This window comes from Theropithecus gelada, chromosome 20 (genome assembly GCF_003255815.1).
Source record: "Theropithecus gelada isolate Dixy chromosome 20, Tgel_1.0, whole genome shotgun sequence".
NCBI lineage: Eukaryota > Metazoa > Chordata > Mammalia > Primates > Cercopithecidae > Theropithecus > Theropithecus gelada.
The window spans coordinates 71350446-71371838 of record NC_037688.1 but is presented as its reverse complement, the minus strand read 5'-3'; the positions used below and the strand labels follow the sequence as shown (position 1 = coordinate 71371838).

Below are 21393 nucleotides of genomic sequence, written 5' to 3'. Positions count from 1 at the left end.
CGCCTTCTGACGTCGACCATTGGCCGGCTCTGCCAGCACGCTCCTGATTGGTGGCTGCGGGCCGGGCCCCGCTGCTTCTCAAAGTTGGCGGGAAAGCGGCGGCTAGGTGGAATGGCGGCGGCTGCGGACTCCTTCTCAGCCGGCCCCGCGGGGGTGCGGCTGCCTAGGTCGCCGCCACTCAAGGTGCTGGCGGAGCAGCTGCGGCGCGACGCGGAGGGCGGCCCGGGCGCGTGGCGGCTGTCGCGAGCGGCAGCGGGCCGCGGGCCGCTGGACCTGGCGGCCGTGTGGATGCAGGGCAGGGTAGTGATGGCGGACCGCGGCGAGGCGCGGCTGCGGGACCCGAGCGGGGACTTCTCGGTCCGCGGCCTGGAGCGGGTGCCGCGCGGGCGGCCCTGCCTAGTTCCAGGTAATGCCCGAGCCTCACCGGACGTCCTCTTCCCTGCTGTCCGCCGGGAAGTTGCCGAGGCCGGATTCGATTCCGGTCTTGACACTCGACGGGGGCGGGGGCGGGGGCGGGGCGGGTCTGCCTCTCCTCCGGGCCTCTGCCCCTGCGGGTCCCCGCTTGGGTACCCTTGCTCCGGTCCCTCCTGGTCCCTCCTCGGTGAAGTTGATCTGATGATAAGCAGTCCCTTCAACAAACACAGATTCCTGGGACTCTCCCACCTCTAGTGGGAATCTTCTGGGGAGGCGCCCAGGCACCTGCATTTGTCACAAGCCCCCTCCCCCGGTTGATTTCCTTGTTCGCCATCAAGTTTTGGGAAATACTGTCCTGAGAAACTTCTGCTCATCCTTAACGTGTCAATTCAAATGTACCTTTCTCAGGGAAGTCCTCCCTAACCCCTAGGAACGGGAGACCCTCCTGTACTTATTCGTTGAACTGTCTTGGGCTGCAGCTCACTCGTGTTTGCCTCTTTTCTTTTTTCTTTTTTTTTTTTTGAGACGGAGTCTCACTTTGTCACCCCGGCTGGGGTGCAGTGGCACGACCTCGGCTCACTGCAGCCTCCACCTCCCGTATTCAAGCGATTCTCCTGCCTCAGCCTTCCGAGTAGCTGGGATTACAGGCATGTGCCACCACACCCGGCTAATTTTGTATTTTTTAGCAGAGACTGGGTTTTGCCATGTTCGCCAGGCTGGTCTCGAACTCCTGACCTCAAGTGATCTGCCCACCTCGGCCTCCCAAAGTGCTGGGATTACAGACGTGAGCCGCTGTGCCCTGCCTGCTACCTTTCTTAAACCATTGATGCTGAAGCTTGAGTGTGCATCAGTCTCTCCTGGAGGGCTTGCTAAAGCTGGGATGGCTGGGGCTCCATCCTCAGGGTTTCTGAGTCATGAGGTCCAGGTGGGGCTGGAAATTTGCATTTCTAACCAGCTCCTAGGTGATGCTGATGCTGCTGGTCTGGGGACCATACTTTCGACTTATTAAATGTTTTATTTATTTGAGATAGAGGACTCACTGTGTTGCCCAGGCTGGCCTTGAGCTCAAGCAATCCTCCTGCATCAGTCTCCTTGGGTAGCTGGGACTACAGGCCTGCACCACCATGCCTGGTGTTTGGGGGCCATACTTTGAGAACCACTGGGCCAGACCAAGTTACTGGAGGGCTAGAGCTGTGTGGTCCTGACAACGGTATCCTCAGCATCTGGCCCAGTGCCTGACACATAAGTGCTCCAAGAACCAATTGTCTTGAGTGACAGGCAGTGGACATCCATCTCACTTGTTCCCTGGGATGTCAACTGAGCACGTGTTGTACATCAGCCCCACCATGTGCAGTGCTGGGTTGCAGCTGAGACCCAAATAAAGTCTGCTAGGAGACAGGCGGTGAGAAATGTCCCAGAGGATCACTGACCCCTGGGGAGCCGTGAGGATGTGCAAGGTGCTGAGTGGCCCAGGGAGGCTTCTAGAGGATGTGAGGTCTAAGCTGAGGAGGTCTGAGGATCCATGGGCCTTCCCTCACCTCGGCTCCCTCCCCTGGGAAATCAGGCCAAGATCACTTCATTCCTAAGGGCCCTTCCTGTTCAGTCTTGGAGTCTAACTAGAGATAGGTCAGTGGTCTGGTCTGAGCTGCATTGGTCTGGGACAGGCTTAGGTCGAATTTCTGGCTCCACCACTTCCCAGCTGAGCTGCCTGGAGCACTTCTGTTAACTTTTCTGGACTTGTACTATTTTGTAAAAGGGAGTGAATCATTCCTGCCTGTTGTGTGGATTCAGTAAGTAAACAACTGCCTTAACACTGCACTTGGCTCATAGTGAAGGTGCAAAACATTGGGACCTGTTTACTGCCACATGCTCCTGTTCCCTCCCCCGACCGCCTTACCCTTCAGCTTTCCCTCTCTTCCTGCCCTCAGCCCCAGCGTTGGTCTAGTACAGGGTCAGCAAACTACAGGCCTCCTCTTTTCACATGTCTTGCGAACTAAAAATGTTGTTAAATGTTTTATTTATTACTATTATTGTTTTTGAGACAGAGTCTCACTCTGTCTCTCTGGCTGGAGTGCAGTGATGCAATCACAGCTCACTGCAACCTATACCTCCCGGGTTCAAGCAATTCTTGTGCCTCAGCCTCCCGAGTAGATGGGATTACAGGCGTGCACCACCACACCCGGCTAATTGTTGTAGTTCTAGTAGAGATGGGGTTTCGCCATGTTGGCCAGACTGGTTGGTCTCGAGCTCCTGGCCTCCCAAAGTGCTGGGACTACCGGCATGAGCCACTGCGCATGGTGGAATTTTACATTTTTAAATGGTTGAAAAAAAAAAAATCATGACATGTGAAAAGTATATTAAATTCAAGCATCAGTGTTCATAAGTAAAGTTTTATTGGAATACATTGGTAATTTACAGAATGTCTTGGGCCTCTGTCCCACTAAGCTAGAGTTGCGTATTTGGGACAGAGACCCTGTGGCGGGAAAAGCCCAAAATATTTACTGTCTGGCCCTTTACAGAAAAAGTTTGCCAACCCTTGGCCTTAGCCTTGGCCCAGCATGTAACCCATGCTGCTTGGTGTGTTGGTTTGCAGGCGAAGCCCCTTGCAGGCAGGCTGGGGCAGTCTCCTGTCTGGTCTCAGCCCTGGCATAAGCCTGGCATCTAGTAAATACCTCAGTGTTTGAACCAATGGGCATTGGTGAACCTGTCTGACATACCCACTGGCCTGAATGCCAGCTGGCAGGGGCTCTGTCACTTCCTCTTGTTAATTAATACCGAGTCCAGCTTGACAAAGTTGAGTCACTGCCATTAGGCAGGGAGGCAGGGAGGTAATCGAGCCACTAAAACACAAAGTAACATTGCAGGCAAGAGTGAGGTGGCACAGAGGAGGGACAGCTGATCCAGGCTTAAGGGCTCGGGGAACGCTTGAAGAGGCAGCCCTGAAGGATGCATTGGAGTTATCTATAAGGACCAACCCTCCTGGGTTGCCTGGGACTGAGAGGGTCCTGGGATGTGGGACTTGCAGTGTTAAAACTGAGACAGTTGGGCACCCTCTGTCAGTGTGCAGTGGCGGGAGATTGTGCAGCTCCATGGAACAGCCTGTGCAAAGGCTTGGAGGGGATAGAGCCCCGTGCCTTTGGGGAGCCTGAGGCAGCGGTGGAAGGTAAGATAGAGCCTCAGTGGCTGTCTGGAAGGACATGCCTGCTTCAAGATGGCCTTGAACTCTGCTCACCTCACTGCTGCTCTAGTGCTGTTCCCCTACCACCTCTTCCTCTGGAACATCCAGTTTATTTCCATAAACCTAAGGTACTGAAGAGGCGAGTTGAATGAGAAGCTCTTCCTGCCCTCAGGCTGCTGTCTGTCTGCAGGAGAATCGGAGAAACCATGCTTACCTAGATAGTGCTTGGATCATCTGAGTTCTGGAGGCAGGAGGTGGATTCAAGAATGTTGACTGCAGCATTGGGGTGGGGATGGTTTCGAAGAGGAGGAAGCTGGCAGGAGATGGGCCAGAGCCATTGGAATGGTCATGGCAACCGCGGCGTGGGGATGCGGGAAGGAGAGGGAGAGACAATGGAGAGCTGCTTTGGAGTGGGAGAGGGTGTGGGTAGAACCTACAGGGCCAATTTGTCTCATTGCATGCCTTTGAGCTCATCTGGCTGGCTGTGTGTGCCTTCCTAGTAGAGCTCCTGTTCCCCTCTCCTGGTTGGAATGCCCTCGGGCTTGTTCTTCTTTTCCTGGGCCTTTAGTCATTCTACTTCTATGGGTTCCAACCCTACCAGCGCTTTAGGCCCTTTCAGAGGGGAATGGCAAGTGCATTTTCAGAACCAGTCTCTGTCACGGAGGGACCCAGGTGGAATGTGGGGAGGAGTTCTGAGATACCTGAGCACATCCTGCCTGGGGTTGAACAGCGGAATCAGGGGTCAGCTTGCCTGGCTTCCTTCAGTCAAAGCCCCAGGCCCCACGTACAGTGCAATGAAAGCAGCCTCACAGGGGCAGGCAGCGGGGCTGGCACCGGGCCTGTCTTTCCTGCAGTGTTTGGAGTTTTCTTTTACACAATCGGGTTTTGTGTGGTTGAGACTGGCCAAGTTTTGCTTTCAAGGAGAGTCACTTCCCCAAGGGAATGGGAAGAGAGTCACAGTTAATATGTCATTAGATCATCCCGGTGGCAGCCGGCCCTTGTGTGGATTTGCTTGTATGTGCTGGAGGAGGTGGCAGGGATAGGTTCCAGCAGTTGGAACAATGGGGCGGGGGGCTGCCTGCCCAGCCTTTTCGGCAACGTGGAGGGAAAATTGGATTTGCTTGGTCAGAGGGTGTCTGCAGAAAGAGGATGTGACCTGTGCACAGAAACCAGTCACATACCCTGTAGCATTGAGCAAGGAACGGGATTAGAGGAAAGCTAAGGTTTTCTGCTCCTACCTCAGAGCAGGCTAATTATAACTCACTCTGACGGGAGCGTCGCCTCCATTCTTTGGGCATGATTACATTTTACATGACAGTTTTGTTTGGCCTAGTAAAATCAGAAACCAAAGAAGATGGCTGGGTTCGGTGGCTCATGTCTATTAATCCCAGCACTTTGGGAAACCAAGGTGGGTGGATCACCTGAGGTCAGGAGTTCAAGACCAGCCTGGTCAACAGGTGAAACCCTGTCTCTACTAAAAATAAAAAAGTTAGCTAGGTGTGGGGGCAAGCACTTGTAATCCCAGCTACTCAGGAGGCTGAGGCACAAGAATCGCTTAAACTCAGGAGGCGGAGGTTGCAATGAGCCGAGATTGTACCGTTGCACTCCAGCCTGGGCGACAGAGCAAGACTCTGTCTCAAAAGAAAAAAAAGAACATTACTATGGGCTTTTCTTCTTTTTCTAGGAAAGTATGTGATGGTGATGGGAGTGGTTCAGGCCTGCAGCCCTGAGCCCTGCCTACAGGCTGTGAAGATGACAGACCTTTCTGATAATCCCATTCATGAAAGTATGTGGGAACTGGAAGTGGAAGATTTACACAAGAATATTCCTTAGATAATGTTGGAACTGTCGTTAAAAACAACCAAAATCCTGAAACTGTTTAGAAGCTTATAATGATGTGGATTTCATGGACATTTTTTCAGTGCGTATTTTTCAGAAGTTTCTCAGAGAGGCTTGCTTTGGTTGACCAAGGAGTCCGGATGTAGGAATGTTTAAGCCCTGGGATACTTCAGTGACACAGCCTCTGCCGCCCCTTGCTTTGCCTGTGTTCGCTGATGAAAAGCAGATGCTTGTGTTTCTTTTTCCTTCCTGGTTTGTGTGTGTTAATTCTCTCTCTCTCTTAGACACAGAAATCTCATGTTGCATTTTCCAAATTTTATGACTGATGATACTTTTTCCATTTCTGCTGCATCCCTGTTTTACAACGCAAAATTTAAGCGCGGTTATTGCCCGTGGTGATTAAAGTGTGGTTATGGGCAGGAAGACAGACTGTGTGAAAAAGGAATGACATCAGGGCTCCTCCTCTTCTTCATCAGCAACTACCATAACCAGTTTGCAAGTCAAATGGCATATTTCCTAACGGCAGGCACGGCGGCCCCTGAAAGACAACAGCTCCCTTTCTGCTTCGGACACCACTCAAACATTTAGACACGGCTCTGTCCGTTTTCCTAGCTAGAGAAGGTGATACCTTCTTCCACCACTCAGAGATGTTGAGACGTTTTCAGAATTTCTTGTTGAAATGAAAAACATCAAGATAAAGGACGCCTTTCAGGCATTAGCTAAACTTCTGCTTCATAACTTTGGGTGAGACATGGTGAGCCTCCTGGTTTAGAGTTCTTTTGTCTTTTTGTATGGAATGACTTTTTGCTGTGATTGTTTTGAATGTTGGGTCTCTGCTGTCTGCTTAGTACCCATACCTGAATTTTTTGAGACTTTAAATATCGAGGGAGTTAGATGATGTTATGACATGATTGTAGACTTTCGTCTGGATTATTGATATTCTACCTCTAATAAATTGTTTAATATGCTGTATGGGTTTTTTTTTTTTTTTTTTAAATAGACTTTTAAAAAAACAGTTTTAGGTTTTCAGGAAAACGTTTCAGGAGAAACTACAGCATTCACATATACTCCACACTCACACCCCACTCCCAGTTTTTCCAGCTGTGAACATCTTTTATTAGGTTGGTACATTTGATAAACCAACATTACATTGTTATTAGCTAAAGTCTAGTTTACATTAGGCTTCATTCTTTCTCTTATACATTCTGTGGATTTTGCCAAATGCATAATAACATGTATCCACCATTACAGTATCGTCCAGAACAATTTCACTGCCCTAAAAATCCTCTGGGTTCCCCTTATTCACCCCTCCCCCTGCAACCCTGACAATCACTGATCTTTCTTTTCAATTTTGCCTTTGCCAAAATATCACATATTGGATCATACAGTAAGTAATTTTTTCAGACTGGCTTCTTTCCTTTACTATGCATATATGATTCTTCCATATCTTTTTTTTTTTTCTTTTTTAAGAGAGTCTCACTCTTGCCCAGGCTGGAGTGCAAGGGCACAATCACAGCTCACCACAGCCTCAACCTCTCAGGCTCAGGTGATCCTCCCATCTCAGCCTCTCAGGTAGCAGGACTACAGGTGCGTGTCACCATGCCTGGTTAGTTTTTTTTTTCTTTTTTTTGAGACGGAGTCTCGCTCTCACCCAGGCTGGAGTGCAGTGGCGCGATCTCACCTCACTGTAAGCTCCGCCTCCTGAGTTCAAGTGATTCTCCTGCCTCAGCCTCCGAGTAACTGGGACTACAGGCCACCACACCCGGCTAATTTTTTGTATTTTTAGTAGAGATGGGGTTTCACCATGTTAACCAGGATGGTCTCAATCTCCTGACCTCAAGCGATCCACCCACATCAACTTCTCAAAGTGCTGGGATTACAGATATGAGCCACCACACCTGGCCTTCATACCCTCTTGATGGACACTTGGGCTCTGTCCCTGGCTGGGTCACTCCATCAGTTGCTTTTAATTGTATTTAAATTTAATTTTGGTGCACACAATGAGATCTCTGTTACAGAATTCTTAGGTTAAAACTTAGTCACGATGGCTGGGTGCAGTGGCTCACGCCTGTAATCCCAACACTTTGAGAGGTTGAGGCAGGCTGATCACCGGAGGCCAGGTGTTCGAGACCAGCTTGGGCAACATAGTGAGTCCTCCGTCTCTACTAAAAATCCAAAAAAATTAGCCAGGCATGGTGGCATGCACTTGTAATCCCAGCTACTCTGGAGGCTGAAGCATGAGAATCTCTTGGACCTGGGAGGCGGAGGTTTCAGTGAACCAAGATCGTGCCACTGCACTCCAGTCTGGACAACAGAGCCAGACTCTGTCTCAAAAACAAAAACAAAAACACAAAAACAAGCAAACCTTATTCACAGATTATGATGGGACACCCAGTAGTAACCCCTGAGCTAGATGTGTGGTAGACTCCCAAGATGTTAACCTGAAGTCTGCCGTACTGTGGTGAGACCTGCTTCTGTGCTAGAAAACAGACTCAAGCTGTCGAAAACCACCTGTACCATATCCTGCCCCATTTGTCCTCACCCAGCTTCTGGTAAATAATGTCCATTGAAAAATGCTGGTTGGGCTGACATGGTGGCCTAAGTGATAATGCCTCTCAGGAGTGTGCTGGGGGGTGGAGGTAGGAAAAGGAGGGCACTGTGTGGTTTTTTTGACAGTCCCCTCAAAACTGCTGGTGGCTTGGTGCTGGAAGGCTGTCGCCTCAGCATGTTAGCTGAGCTGTGGTTTCTCTGAATGTTAATAACTTTCACTGTTTCAGCTTGAGTTTCCTCCTTGACATCACCAAATGAAAACATATGTCAGAGGTTTTGGGTTGCTGGTGCCAAATCCAAGTTGGTTTATCAGCCATCGCTCCCCGCCAGACAATGGAGGCTGTGTGCTGGGGCGGAGCCGCTTCCCCTTTGACATTGGCTCTTTTCTAAGAACCGAAAATAAGCAACGGAGGCTGTGACTTCACTTTTCTTGGAACTGCTTTACATTACCACCAAAATGGAGAAAACCCTCATTTAGCAGCTTTTGGATTGCCAAGTTCTCTAATTCTTTCTGTTGCATATTCTTGTAATGCTCAAGTTTTACTGACAAATTCTTCTGCATCAGGTGAAGCAGGAAGGGGAAGGAAGGACCATGTGTGAAGTAACTGAGTGCTTTCTTGCCTGGCCTGTGGGTGTGTGGTTTCATGGTTGAGGAGAAAAAGCACCTGGAAGACACACTGTGTGTGGAATGCCTTCCAGTTTCAAGGGTGACAACCCTGCGATCTGCAGGTCAGCAGATGGCCTTGGGCTGGTGTTGCTAAACATCAGGCTACAGCCAAAACTTACAGAGCAGCTGCGTGCTGCAAGGATAAGGAGAAAAATGCATTTTCAGTCATAATGACCTACATTTAGTAGATATTTTGGAGCCGGTGCGAAAGGACATCTTCAAGGGGCCTCTGCCTGCTTGCGATAAGGGAGAGAGTGATGTTAGTCAAACCTGGGGTCCAGTCCTGGTCCTGCCCGTTCCTGTCTGACTTTGGCCTTGGAAGTCAGTCTGTGAAGCGGAGACAGTTCTTCCTTCAAAGGGTGGTAGCTGGTAAGTTCTTGGGAACGGAATTAGCTTTCCCCTCCTGAGAGTGGATCTCTGTAGACAGGCACACACGTTGTTCTGAAATCATCTCTTGCTATCTGTCCCTGCTGGAGGCGCTTCCAGTGACATCGTGATTGTGTCTTGTTTATCTCAGTATCCCTGCCCAGCATGGGGTCTTAAGTAACATACATGGGCATTCGGTCAATGTTAGGACTGGCTGGGTTTTAGGCTGGAAGACAGAGGAAATATACAAGCAAAGGCACAGTGTCTTAAATTTATACTTGGCCCACAGCAGTTTTCAGATGAAAGGAACCCCCTGCTTAGCAGGGCCTTTTGAATTGGCCCCCCTGTGTAGTTTATAGCAGGCCCAAGGGTGCTGGCTTGACTGTTGGGGAGTGCTGTTTAAGTACAGAGGAAAGACTTGGTAAAGACATAAAAGGGTGGAGGAAAAGGAGCGAGACAGCCGAGTCCAAAAAACGATTCATGTGGTTTGGACAGAATCTGAAATGAGAGTCCTTTGAGACTGACTGAACGTCTCTTGATAAAGAGTGCAAGTTCAGCTGGGCGCAGTGGCTCATGCCTGAAATTCCAGCACTTTGGGAGGCTGAGGCGGGCAGATCACCTGGGGTCAGGAGTTCAAGATCAGCCTGGCCAACATGGCGAAACCCCGTCTCGACTAAAAATACAAAAAATTAGCTGGGTGTGGTGATGTGTGCCTGTAATCCCAGCTACTCGGGAGGCTGAGGCAGGAGAATCGCTTGAACCCAGGAGATGGAGGTTGCAGTGAGTGGAGATCGCGCCACTGCACTCCAGCCTGGGCAACAGAGCAAAACTCTGTCTCAAAAATAAAAAAAATAAAAATAAAAGAATGCAAATTCAACTAAGAGTTAAGTGCCAGGGACTGTGCTAGAAGCTATCTCATGAGTTGGTTCATTTTACTGTCCCAGTACCCCTGGGAGGTCCGTTTCCCCTCTCCCCTTTCACAGCTGTGAAAACTGCTGCCACAGAGATGAAGTCCTTTTTCCAGGGGCATCTAGCTGGCAGCCGAAGAGCCAGGTGGTGAACTAGTAGGTGCCCCTTGTCGTCAAGGACACTGTTGTTGCAGGTGGCCGGGACCAGGCCCTTCCCTAGGGCAGCTCTGGGAGCTGATGGTCTCTACATGGGCGCTGGCCCCCTCTGCTGGTCTGTGCATGGAAAATGGGATGACAACCAGTCACCAGAAAACAAGGGCACAGAATGGAGCAAAGGAACGAGATGGGGCCATGAGAAGCTTCACCCCTGTCTACCCAGGAGTTCTGCTCATTATGGCCAAGCCGAGGTGGGGGTGGAGAGAGTGCTGGATTTGGCAGCCAGATGGATTCTGAGAGGCTTGCAGTGGGGCCAGCCCCACTGTTCATTCAGGGGATGACCTTGGGTGGGAAATTTCACTGCCCTTACTTGTGATGTCCATAGAGAAGGGATGACGTGGGGTCAGAGAGGTTAAATAATTCATCCAGATGATTGTTCACTGGGATCCAGTGCTTCAAAGTTCACTTTAGTGGCCTTTCCGTCGCCAAGCGTCTGCTGGCTTCCAGACTCTGGATACACGAGGCGAACGAGACACGTGGCTGCCCCCTGTGCGCATGGTATCTTCTTGGACCTCCCATTCCTCCTTATCGTTCCCGTTTAAGCCCGAGAAAGTCCCGTGCTTTTAAGAACTTGTGTGGTTAGATTGGGCTCACCTGGGTATCCAGGCTAATCTTCCCCTCCCAATGCCCTGACTAATCCTATCTGTCAAAGTCTTTTGCTACGTAAGGTAACATATTCAGAGGTTCTGGGGATTAGGGTATGGATATCATTGTGTGGGGAGGGACATTCTGCCTACCTGGTCGGCCCTCTAGACCCCAATGATGTGTATTCGTGCCAAATACAAAATACATTCACCGTGCCCCAAGGCCTCATCCCATTATAACATCAACTGAAGAGTCCCAGATCAACTCTAAATCTCGTCACCTAATCACCTCAATCTGGTACTGGGGAGGCTTTGGGTATGACCCATCCTGGGCAGTTTGTCTCCTTCTGTGAACCTGGAACTCACTAAACCAGTTACCAGGCCCTAAAGTGCAGTGGGCGGCTGCCCAGAGGAGCACAATCCGGTTCTGTCCCTGATCCAAGGGACCTGAGATGTGATATGGGCCAGAAAGATAAGGAAGAAACAATGAGGCTGTACACCCAGAAATACCAAACCACCAAGCCTCCCTCCCTGCTGGTCACACAGGACAGGGAAAGGAGCTTCTCCAAAGGGCCTGTCAGCACCGAATTCCACGTCCTGTGAGTTTGGGAAGAGGCCAAGCTAGACGCCTTCCTCCAGCGGGTACTGCTCATTTTAGAAAGTGAGTCAGACTGGGCGTGGCGGCTCACAGCTGTAACCCCAGCACTTTGGGTGGCCGAGATGGGTGGATCACCTGAAGCCAGGAGTTTGTGACCAGCCTGGCCAACATGGCAAAACCCTGTTCCTACTAAAAATACAAAAATTAGCCGGGTGTGGTGGTGCACGCCTGTGGTCCCAGCTACTCGGGAGGCTGAGGCAGGAGAATTACTTGAACCCAGGAGGCGGTGGTTGTGGTGAGCCGAGATCGTGCCACTGCACTCCAGCCTGGGTAACAGATGAGACTGAGACTCTGCCTCAAGAAAAAAAAAGGAGAGTCGGTGCCTGCCCTGGGGTCTTCCATCGGACAGCTGTGCATTACTTCAGGTGAAGGTTTTCCCAGAGCACAGCTGAGCCTGGTCGTCCTGCATGTAGGACTCAGTGTTGTCAAAAGTAGCTGATTATCAGCTCCACCTGGGCTGTTTTTAACCTGGTCCTACCCATATCTTTAATTAGGATCCACGTGCTGGGGGCTTAGGGAAGTCTAAGCTTTTAGAAAGCTCTCCAGTGAGTCTTGTCATCAACTAGGCTTGGCAGCCACAGATCTACAGCTTCCTGGCCCAGGGACACCTGGGCCTCAGGAGGGGTCGGAGCTGCCTGTGGCACTGGTTGTGAACTGGCGAAGGCTCCCTCGGGTGGGGATCCTGAAGCCCTGAGGACAAGGACCAAGAGGCCTACGCATGCCCCAGGCTTCTGAGGAGGAGAAGAAAGGAAGGATGGAAAAAGCCCATGTGGAGGAACAGGGCTGCTCTACCTCTTGGATGTCCAGGGCCATCTTGATGCTGGGCCATTGCAAGGTAGTGATATCAAGTTCCCTTTTTAAAAAGCCCTGTGGCTGGGTGCAGTGTCTCCTGTAATCCCAGCACTGTGGGAGGACAAAGCGGGCAGATCACCTGAGGTCATGAGTTCCAGACCAGCCTGGCTAACATGGTAAAACCCCATCTCTACTAAAAATACAAAAATTAGCCGGGTGTGGTGGCGGGTGCCTGTAATCCCAGCTACTTGGGAAGCTAAGGCAGGACAGTCTCTTGAACCGGGAGGCAGAGCTTGCAGGGATCTGAGATGGCGCCACTGCACTCCAGCCTGGGCAACAGAACAAGACTGCATGTTGGGGGAAAAAAAAGTGAGTGCTTTTACAGAAAACTACTAAGTAAACAATAGGACAGTGGTACCCAAGTGACTGATGTTTGGATACTTTTTCTTGATGTTCTAAAGTAGAGCTGCACTATCGAATGTGATTGTCACCAGCCTCATGGAGCTGTGGAGTACTTGGAGTGTGCTGGTGTGACAGGCGGAGTTGCCAGACTTAGTAAATACAAGTTGAGGGTGCCTCCCTCTCCACCAGTGTGGGCTGTGCACAGTGACTTCCTTCCAGAATGGAAAGGGGGATCAAAAAGTAACTTTACAGTGGTGAAACCTGACAAACTGCCTCAGCCAGCTGGCCAAGGTTAATACCAAGCGATACATCACGTTAATAGCACACATGGGTAAGACACCTGAGGCCCTAGGAGGCCAGGACTTAGAAACCTCAAATTCCACAGCCAGTCCTCTTCTCAGTGCCCTCACGTGGCTCCTGCAGAGAGTAGGGACAGTGCCCTAAGGGGCTTTTGGGAGCTTGATGTGACCACATGAGGTCTCTTGGAGGCCTGGAGAGGCATTTGCAGACATGGTGTCTCCCACAGGTATGACAGCCGGGGTTGGTGCTAGAGACCTCTGGTCAGAGCCTGTAATGCCACGTCATGAATTGCCACAAAGTTAGCAGCTTAAAAAACAATTGTATTAATATCTCACAGTTTCTGTGGGTCAGGGTCTGGCAGGGTGTGGTTGGGTTCTCTGCTTAGGGCCTTGTTAGGCCAAAATCAAGTATCGGCCAGCTGAGTTCTCTTCAGGAGGCTCTGGGAAGGATCCAGAATGGGCATCCAGGCTCATCAGGCTGTTGGCAGAATTCAGTTCCTTGCAGTTGTAGGGCTGAGGTCCCATTTCCTTGCTGGCTGTAAACTGGAGGCTCCTGGAGGTCCCCTCCATCTTCAGGAACAAGCCTTGAATCTGCCTCGTGCTCTCCAGCCTCTGATTTCCTGGGCCCGGGTTTAGAGAGGGCTCATGTGACTGGCTCAGGCCCTCTACCTTAAGGTCAAGTGATTTGGGACTTTACGTCTGCAAAATCACTGCAGGGCAACACCTAGATTCATGTTCGATTGAATGCCTGGGGGAAGGTGTATCCAACAGGGGTGGGAATCGGGTCTGTGGAGGGGAAGGGGTATCTCAGAATTCTGTCCACAAGGACCTGCCAGATGGAACAGCACAAGAGGGCTTCGGATCCAGACAGCATGGTTCCAATCCCAGCTTTACAACCACTCAATAAATGGTTTAGGACACACAGCCTCTTTGGGCTTCTGTTTCCTCGCTTTGCAAAATTGGAGTAAGAACAACCTTGTTCGCCGGCCTGTAGTCCCAGCTACTCGGGAGGCTGAGGCAGGAGAATCACTTGAACCCAGGAGGCGGAGGTTGCAGTGAGCCAAGATAACACCACTGCACCCCAGCCTGGGTGACAAAGCAAGACTCCATCACACACACACGCACACACAAAACAGCTTTGTTAAATTCATCCCGTGTGTTGATGAGCTGGCTGTAATATTCCCGCTATTATTAGTCACTTGCTCCCAGAGCTGCCCTGCCCATTGCGAGAGCTCTTTTGTCTTTCTAGGTGGGAGAATCGTGTTTCCCCTGCCTTCACCACATTCTCCACCACTCTGGCTGGTGTCATGGTCCTTTAAGGAGAGTGAGCGCATTGACTCCGGGATCTAGGTCTCTCCAGTTTGGCAGCTGGCCCTGGCTTGGCATGAGAAATAAATGTCAGTGGGAAAAATCTTTTTAAAGATGTATGTATGTAGTAAAATGCATATCCAAACACAAACGTCGTTGCACATGTTGATGTGTCTTAAGAAACCGGGGGTAGGGAAGTTTGGTAGGTGGACGTTATTTTCCATCTCCTTTCTCATTGTATGGCGCGTGGAAGATGAGATTTTGGCTGTAGCATTTCGCTGTGAGTGTCCTGTTTATTTCATGGTCATGGGCCTTTAGTACCAAATTTACTTGAAAACCTTGTGAAATTATTTATACAGAAAGAAAGAATGAGGAATCATGGGTAATGGGAAAGCAACCAGCCAGTTTTGCAAAAATTCCAACATGAGTGATTTATAACTAATTGGAAAAACATGTCTCTTCTCAGTTGACTTAATCCTTTTTGCAGTGCTGGGTGCCATAAGCATTCTCAGAAGGTTTAAGGAGCATAATCAGCCCCCAATTTGGTCTGCACAGTGACAAAAAAGCACAAAGGGCTCTGCCTGCATCTGAGGGTCATTCGGTCACGGCCAGCTCTGTCTCGGGGAACAAAGACCCTGTCTGTCATCAACCTTCCTGGCTAAGGCGAGGGAATGGGTTTGGGACAGTAGTGTGGGCACTTGTTCTAGCTGGAAACTTAGCCTTCAAAACAAGATTCCAGAGGCAGAGTTTGAGACCCAAACAGGAAAAGGAAATGCCCAGTGTTGAAGTACTCAGAGCGGAGGGGTCCCGAACCGTTTGATTGTAAGCACAGTGTTGGGTCCTTACGCACTTTTACAAAGTTGTTTTCAGAGATGCGGAAGTCGATGGTCCCCACTTTCTCTTCCTCATTGGAGTTCCCTGGAAAAGAGTGTTCCCAGGGACACATGATGTGACGGGGCCACAGCCCCACCAGTGTCCTTAAGAGGGAAACCTGTCAGCAGAGGGGACTGATCAGCCCGGGCTGATCACATGGGCTATGCTAGGCCAGGATCTGCAGAAACCAATAGCCTGCCCTTAAAGCTCCCAAGTCAGACCCGGTCGGTCATGGTCCTGGCTTCACTAGCCAGTCTCAGTCCCTGGCTTCATCTTTTGGGGCCAACGCGCTGTTGTTTGTGAGATGGAGAGAATGGCATTGCCCCTACCACCACCAGGGTGGCTTCAGGATGAAATTCAACACGGGAAGCACCCTCCCCCACCCCCATGGACCAAGAGGTGATACTATTAGAGTTATATGGGTTTGTGGTTTCCCCTTACTGTCTCCACTTCCTTCCTGAAACCCTGAAAGAGGCTTCGCAGGAAAGGAAGGGTCTTTCAGATGCCTGAGTGCAGCTGGGAATGGCTGTCCCCAGTTAGCCAGGCTGGTTGGAGCCCAGGGTGATTTGGCTGGGTTGTGGGTTTGAACCACCAGAGCTACTGAGGCATAGCTGGCCCACTGCCTAGTGCTGCCAGCCATCCTACAAACGCCGCCATGACTCATCCCTGGGAGACGCTCCAGCATTGAACAAAAGGGTTGCCGGGTCTTGTGCTGATCAGGACAGGCCACTCTAGAGTGATCTATCGTCATACTGTAAGGACAGATCTGGGTCTTGTGCCTCCCAGGGACCCTGAGCCCAGAATACACATGACAGGGCCCCAGCCCATGGGCACTGGCCCCTCGTTAGTATTAATTACTCACTTACGTGAAATGCACCTGCTCTTGAAGAGGGGGACAGCCAATGATTAAAATAGTTGAGGGCAGGTCACCAGGCTGTTTCAGGCTCCATTAAGAAATGACTCTGAGAGGGTTACTTTAGAGCAAGGGAAGGGTCTTCCTGTTTCAGGGGCTCTGTGCCTCGCTAGCATCCCCCCCCCCTTGTTGTTGTTGTTGTTGTTTTGTTTTTTTTTTTTGAGATGGAGTCTCGCTTTGTTGCCGAGGCTGGAGTGCAGTGGCGCAATCTCGGCTCACTGCAACCTCCGCCTCCCAGGTTCACACCATTCTCCTGCCTCAGCCTCCTGAGTGGCTGGGACCACGGGCATGTGCCACCACTCCTGGCTAACTTTTTGTAATTTTAGTGGAGACGCGGTTTCACTGTGTTAGCCAGGATGGTCTCAATCTCCTGACCTTGTGATCCGCCCACCTCGGCCTCCCAAAATGCTGGGATTACAGGCGTGAGCCACCAGCCAGTGCCTTATTTTATGGAAACCCCAGCCTACTCCAGCCACCCAAGAACCTTCATTAAGTGGCTTTGAAGTAGGAACGGCTACTTAATTTGCAGGGATCAGCACAAAATGAAAATCAGTAATTTTCAGAAATTAAGATTCAAGATGTTAACAGCAGAGCATTCAAGCAAGCATTGGGGACCCTTCTGAGCACAGGGCTCTGGCTGTATAGTTTGTACACAGCCCAGGTCTGGACAGAGTGCAAGACAGACAGCTGGTTTGCAGCATGTGAGTGAACTGAGTCACCCTGCCCTTTGTGGGAGTTGATGTGCATCTTTTCTAGGCTGTTGGTCTGGCAGGGCTGATGACGTGAGCGGGGCTTGCCCTGGTCTGGACTGAATGTGATACACTGCGACAAGTTGAAGGGAAGGGGATTGGAGTAGGGTGCTCCAGGCAGCATCATCTCTGTACAACAGGAACTCCCTGAGTTTGGACACATGACTTGATCACCTGTCACAAGGTTCAAAGTGAAACCCAGAAGGCCAGGCAATGATGCATTGAAACTGTTAGTACCCAAGTTTAATGGCATTTTCCAATAGCATTAAAAACTTTTGACCAGGTGCGGTGGCTCACGTCTATAATCCCAGCACTTTGGGAGGCCGAGGCGGGCAGATCATGAGGTCAGGAGATCTAGACCATCCTAGCTAACATGGTGAAACCCCGTCTGTACTAAAAATACAAAAAATTAGCCAGGCATGGTGGCGGGCACCTGTAGTCCTAGCTACTTGGGAGGCTGAGGCAGGAGAATGGTGTGAACCTGGGAGGTGGAGCTTGCAGGCAGCCGAGATCGTGCCACTGCACTCCAGCCTGGGTGACACAGCAAGACTCTGTCTCAAAAAACCAAACAAACAAACCAAAAACAAAACAACCAACTTTTTTATAGATATGATGACTTGGTGTGTTGGCCAGGCTGATATTCAACTCTTGGTCTCAAGTGATCCTTCTGCCTCGGCCTCCCAAGTTGTTGGGATTACAGTCATGAGCCACTGCGCCTGGCCTCCAACACGATTTTTAAAATTTTGATATATCTATGATTTTGGATTATACCTGTTTTGTTACTTCCGTTACAGAAAACTGACCTGGCTGGGTGCTGTGGCTCATGCCTGTAATCCCAGCACTTTGGGAGGCCGAGGTGGGCGGATCACTTGAGATCGGGAGTTTTAGACCATCCCGGCCAACATGGTGAAACCCCGTCTATACTAAAAATAAAAAATTAGCCAGGCATGGTGGCGGGTGCCTGTAATCCCAGCTACTCAGAGGCTGAGGCAGGAGAATCACTAGCCGTGATACAGAGATTACAGTGAGCTGCCACTGCACTCCAGTGCACTCCAGTCTGGGCCACAGAACAAGACTCTTTCTCCAAAAAAAAAAAAAACAACAACAAACACTGAACTTACTAACCATGAGTGTGAACTTACTAACCATGAGTGTACAAGGAGAAACCAAATCAGGGTGAAATAATTTGTGCCTTGTTTTTTTTGCCTTTGACTTTCTGCCTCATGCATTCCTGCAAATGCTTTGCACCTGGCAAACCTTATGAAGACCTTAACTTTTCTGTTTTAAGTGAGATTTCCAAGTGAATTTAAGTTGTGTGGCAAAGGACACTCCCTTTACTGGAGAGCAATTGGTATCTGAAGAGAATGAGGTAGAGGTTGCTAAGGAAACCCCTGTTTGCAATGTTTGGTTTACATAAATTATTGAGGAATAAGAAGAATAAGTTTATTCTTTCTTCCAAATGGTAAACTGGAAGGGAAGCATGTTAGTGGGTAAAGTGAGTCATGGGCCATGGGACGCTCAGATGGAACAGGGCTGTGGGATGCCTCTCTCTCTCTCTTTTCACTTGGGACCCCTTTCTAATTTACCTACCAAGCCTCAAAAGACAAAGCCCTCTTATCTGTTTAGGCAGGAACAGATACAATTCCTCTGGGTGGATGGGTAGGGGAGGGAAGGAGGAAGTTTGCGGAAACTGAAAGAGAACTTTTTTGGGGGGAGAGGGAGAAATCTCTTATTTAATTACAAAACCAAAATATTATTTGTAATGCCTTCCTTCTCCTACTAGTCTTAAGAAATTGATATGTAATTCACATACCACAAAATGCAGCACTTTAAAGTGTGCCATTCTCTGGTGGTTTTTGTTTGTTTTTGAGATGGAGTCTCACTCTTTATCACCCAGGCTGGAGTGCAGTGGCGCGATCTTGGCTCACTGCAACCTGCGCCTCCTGGATTCAAGCCATTCTTCCGCCTCAGGCTCCCGAGTAGCTGGGGTTACAGGCACCCACCATCATGCCTGGCTAAGTTTTGTATTTTTTGTAGAGATGAGGTTTCACCATGTTGGGCAGGCTGGTCTTGAACTCCTGACCTCAGGTGATCTGCCTGCCTCGGCCTCCCAAAGTGCTGGGATTACAGGCGTGAACCACTGTGCTTGGCCTTTCCCTGGTGTTTAGTGTATTCACACAGTGGTACAACCATCACCACTAGCTATTTCGAGAACACTTCATCACCCTAAAAGAAATGCCATACCCGTTAGCAGTCAACCCCACAATCCTGCCATCCCCCTCAGCTCTTGTAATCACTAATGTACTTTCTGTCTATACGGATTTGTCTGCTTTGGACTTTTCGTTCCAATGTAATCGTGCAATATGTAGCATTTCGTGTCTGGCTTTTGGCACTCGGCATGGTGGGTTTTTAACATTTTTGTTGTTGTTGTTTTGAGACAGAGTCTCGCTCAGTCACCCAGGCTGGAGTGCAGTGGCACTATTTTGGCTCACTGCAACCTGTGCCACCCTGGTTCAGGCGATTCTCCTGCCTCAACCTCCCAAGTAGCTAGGATTACAAGCACCTGCCACCATGCCCAGCTAATATTTGTATTTTTAGTAGAAATGGGGTTTCACCGTGTTGGGCAGGCTGGTCTTGAACTCCTGGCCTCAAGTGATCCACCTGCCTCAGCCTTCCAAAGTGCTGGGATTACAGGCGTGAGCCACCACGCCTGGCTCAGCCTGGTGTTTTCAATATCCATTCATGTTATGGCCTGTATCCATACTTCATCCCTTTTTATGACTGACTCCTTTTGATGACATAATATTCCATCATATGGATAGACCGCATTTGGTTTCTCCACTCATTGGTGGATATCCGGGCTTTTGGTTGTTTTTCCTAATTTTTGGCAAAAGGGACTTGTTGACACCTAACGGAACTGCAGGAGTCCCAAAGCTGGGCCTTGGTTTTGGGGAAGACTTAACCCAGAAGTTAGGGAAAGGATAGCACAGTATTTGATGTTCCTCATGAAAAACGCCATTTTCTGCGGTGGTAGTTGTTGTTATTGATAGAGATGAGGTCTCACTGTGTTGTCCAGGATGGTCTCAAACTCCTGAGCTGAAGTGATCTGCCCACCTCAGACTCCCAAAGTGCTGGGATTGCAGGAGTGAGCCGCTGCAGCAACCCCATTTTCTGAGTTTTTAATTGTTTCATCAAAAAAGTAGGAAGCCCTCATATTATCTGTTTATCTGATGTTAATAGAGCTTTTTCAGAATTAATGTTTACATAGATATCTTTTTTCATCCTGTTTTCATCTTATGATGTTTTTGTATGTAAAGTGTGCCTCTTCTACACGTTATATGGGTGGGTCATGTTTTTGTTTGTGTTTTTTTAAATTTAGTCTCACTAGCTCACTTTCACTTGGAGTGTTTAAGTTCACTTTCGTTCGATGGAATTTCTAATGTACGCTATTTGTTTGTGTGTGTGTGTGTGTTTTTTTTTTTTGGACAGAGTCATGTGCTGTCACCCAGGCTGGAGTGTGCATTGGCATGATCTCGGCTCACTGCAACCTCCGCACCCCTCCCCCGGTCCCAGGTTCAAGTGATTCTCCCACCTTTAGCCTCCGACTAGCTGGGATTGCAGGTGCGCGGCACTGCGCCTGGCTAATTTTTTAAAAATATTTTTGGTAGGGAGCCAGCGTGCCCAGCCTATTTCTCTCATCTTTGTTTCTTGTGCCTCCTTTCCTGCCTTCTTTTGGAGTAATGGAGGGATTCTTCACATTTCCTTTCATCTCTGTTGACTTTTGGCTACATCTTTTTTGCTGTATGTTTTTAGTTGTATATGTTTTCTGTAGCGATTGTTCTAGGGATTACAACAGACACCCTGACTTTTCACAGTGCACCTGCAGTGCTTATGACACCATTTGTGCAATAAGGCAGTCAAAAGGAATGAAGCACAGACATGGGCCACACATGGCTGAGCGTCAAACTTTATGCCAGGTCCAAGCAGCCAATCACAAAGGCCCACATATTGTATGATTCCATTTATATGAAATGTCCAGAATGGGAAAATCCAGAGAGACAGGGAGCAGATTACTGCTTACCCAGTGCTGGGGTGGAAGGAAGGAATTGGGAGGGGTGATGACTAAGGATAACAGAGTTCCTTGCTGGGGAAATGAAAATGTTTGAAAATCAATTGAATTGTGGTGATGGATGCACCGTTCTGTAAGTATACAAAGAGCCACTTATTTTTATCTATCTATCTATCTATCTATCTATCTATCTATCTATCTATCTATCTATCTATCTATCTATCTTATCTATCTATCTACTTACCTACCTATGTATGTATGTATGTATCTATCTGTCTGTCTGTCTGTCTGTCTAGGAGACAGTCTCATTCTGTTGCCCAGGCTGGAGTGCAGTGGCACGATCTTGGCTCACTGTAACCTCTGCCTCCTGGGTTCAAGAGATTCTCCTGCCTCAGCCTCCCAAGTAACTGGGATGACAGGCACCCGCTACCACACTCAGCTAATTTTTTTGTACTTTTAGTAGAGATGGGGTTTCACCATGTTGGTCAGGCTCGTCTCGAACTCCTGACCTCAGGTGATCCACCTGCCTTGGCCTACCAAAGTGGTGGGATTACAGACGTGAGCCATCGTGTCCAGCCCCATAAGATAGATTTATATTCATCTTTTAA

General features: G+C 49.4%; 2 protein-coding genes and 1 long non-coding RNA gene across 3 annotated transcripts in view; 1 reads left to right on the top strand and 2 right to left on the bottom strand.

Moving 5' to 3' along the window:
* The first annotated feature begins 91 nt into the window (after positions 1 to 91).
* On the top strand, positions 92 to 6401 carry RMI2 (RecQ mediated genome instability 2). Its single transcript, XM_025370554.1, has 2 exons — positions 92 to 406; positions 5277 to 6401. The coding sequence occupies exons 1-2, from the start codon at positions 112 to 114 to the stop codon at positions 5423 to 5425; spliced, it is 444 nt and encodes a 147-aa protein (XP_025226339.1). The 5' UTR covers positions 92 to 111; the 3' UTR covers positions 5426 to 6401.
* Positions 2791 to 3960, bottom strand: LOC112614225. Its single transcript, XR_003117056.1, has 2 exons — positions 3807 to 3960; positions 2791 to 3723 (listed from the first exon to the last, which is right to left on the bottom strand). It is a non-coding gene; the product is annotated as an uncharacterized LOC112614225 (long non-coding RNA).
* Positions 6402 to 11995: 5594 nt separating the features above from the next.
* The window catches only part of LOC112613898, a 42653-nt gene continuing 33255 nt past the window's right edge, over positions 11996 to 21393 (bottom strand). Inside the window, exons 19-20 of the mRNA XM_025369765.1 lie at positions 15032 to 15099; positions 11996 to 12070 (exon numbers count right to left, since the gene is read on the bottom strand). Of these exons, the coding sequence (XP_025225550.1) occupies positions 11996 to 12070; positions 15032 to 15099 (143 nt within the window). The remainder of the gene's footprint in view (positions 12071 to 15031; positions 15100 to 21393) is intronic.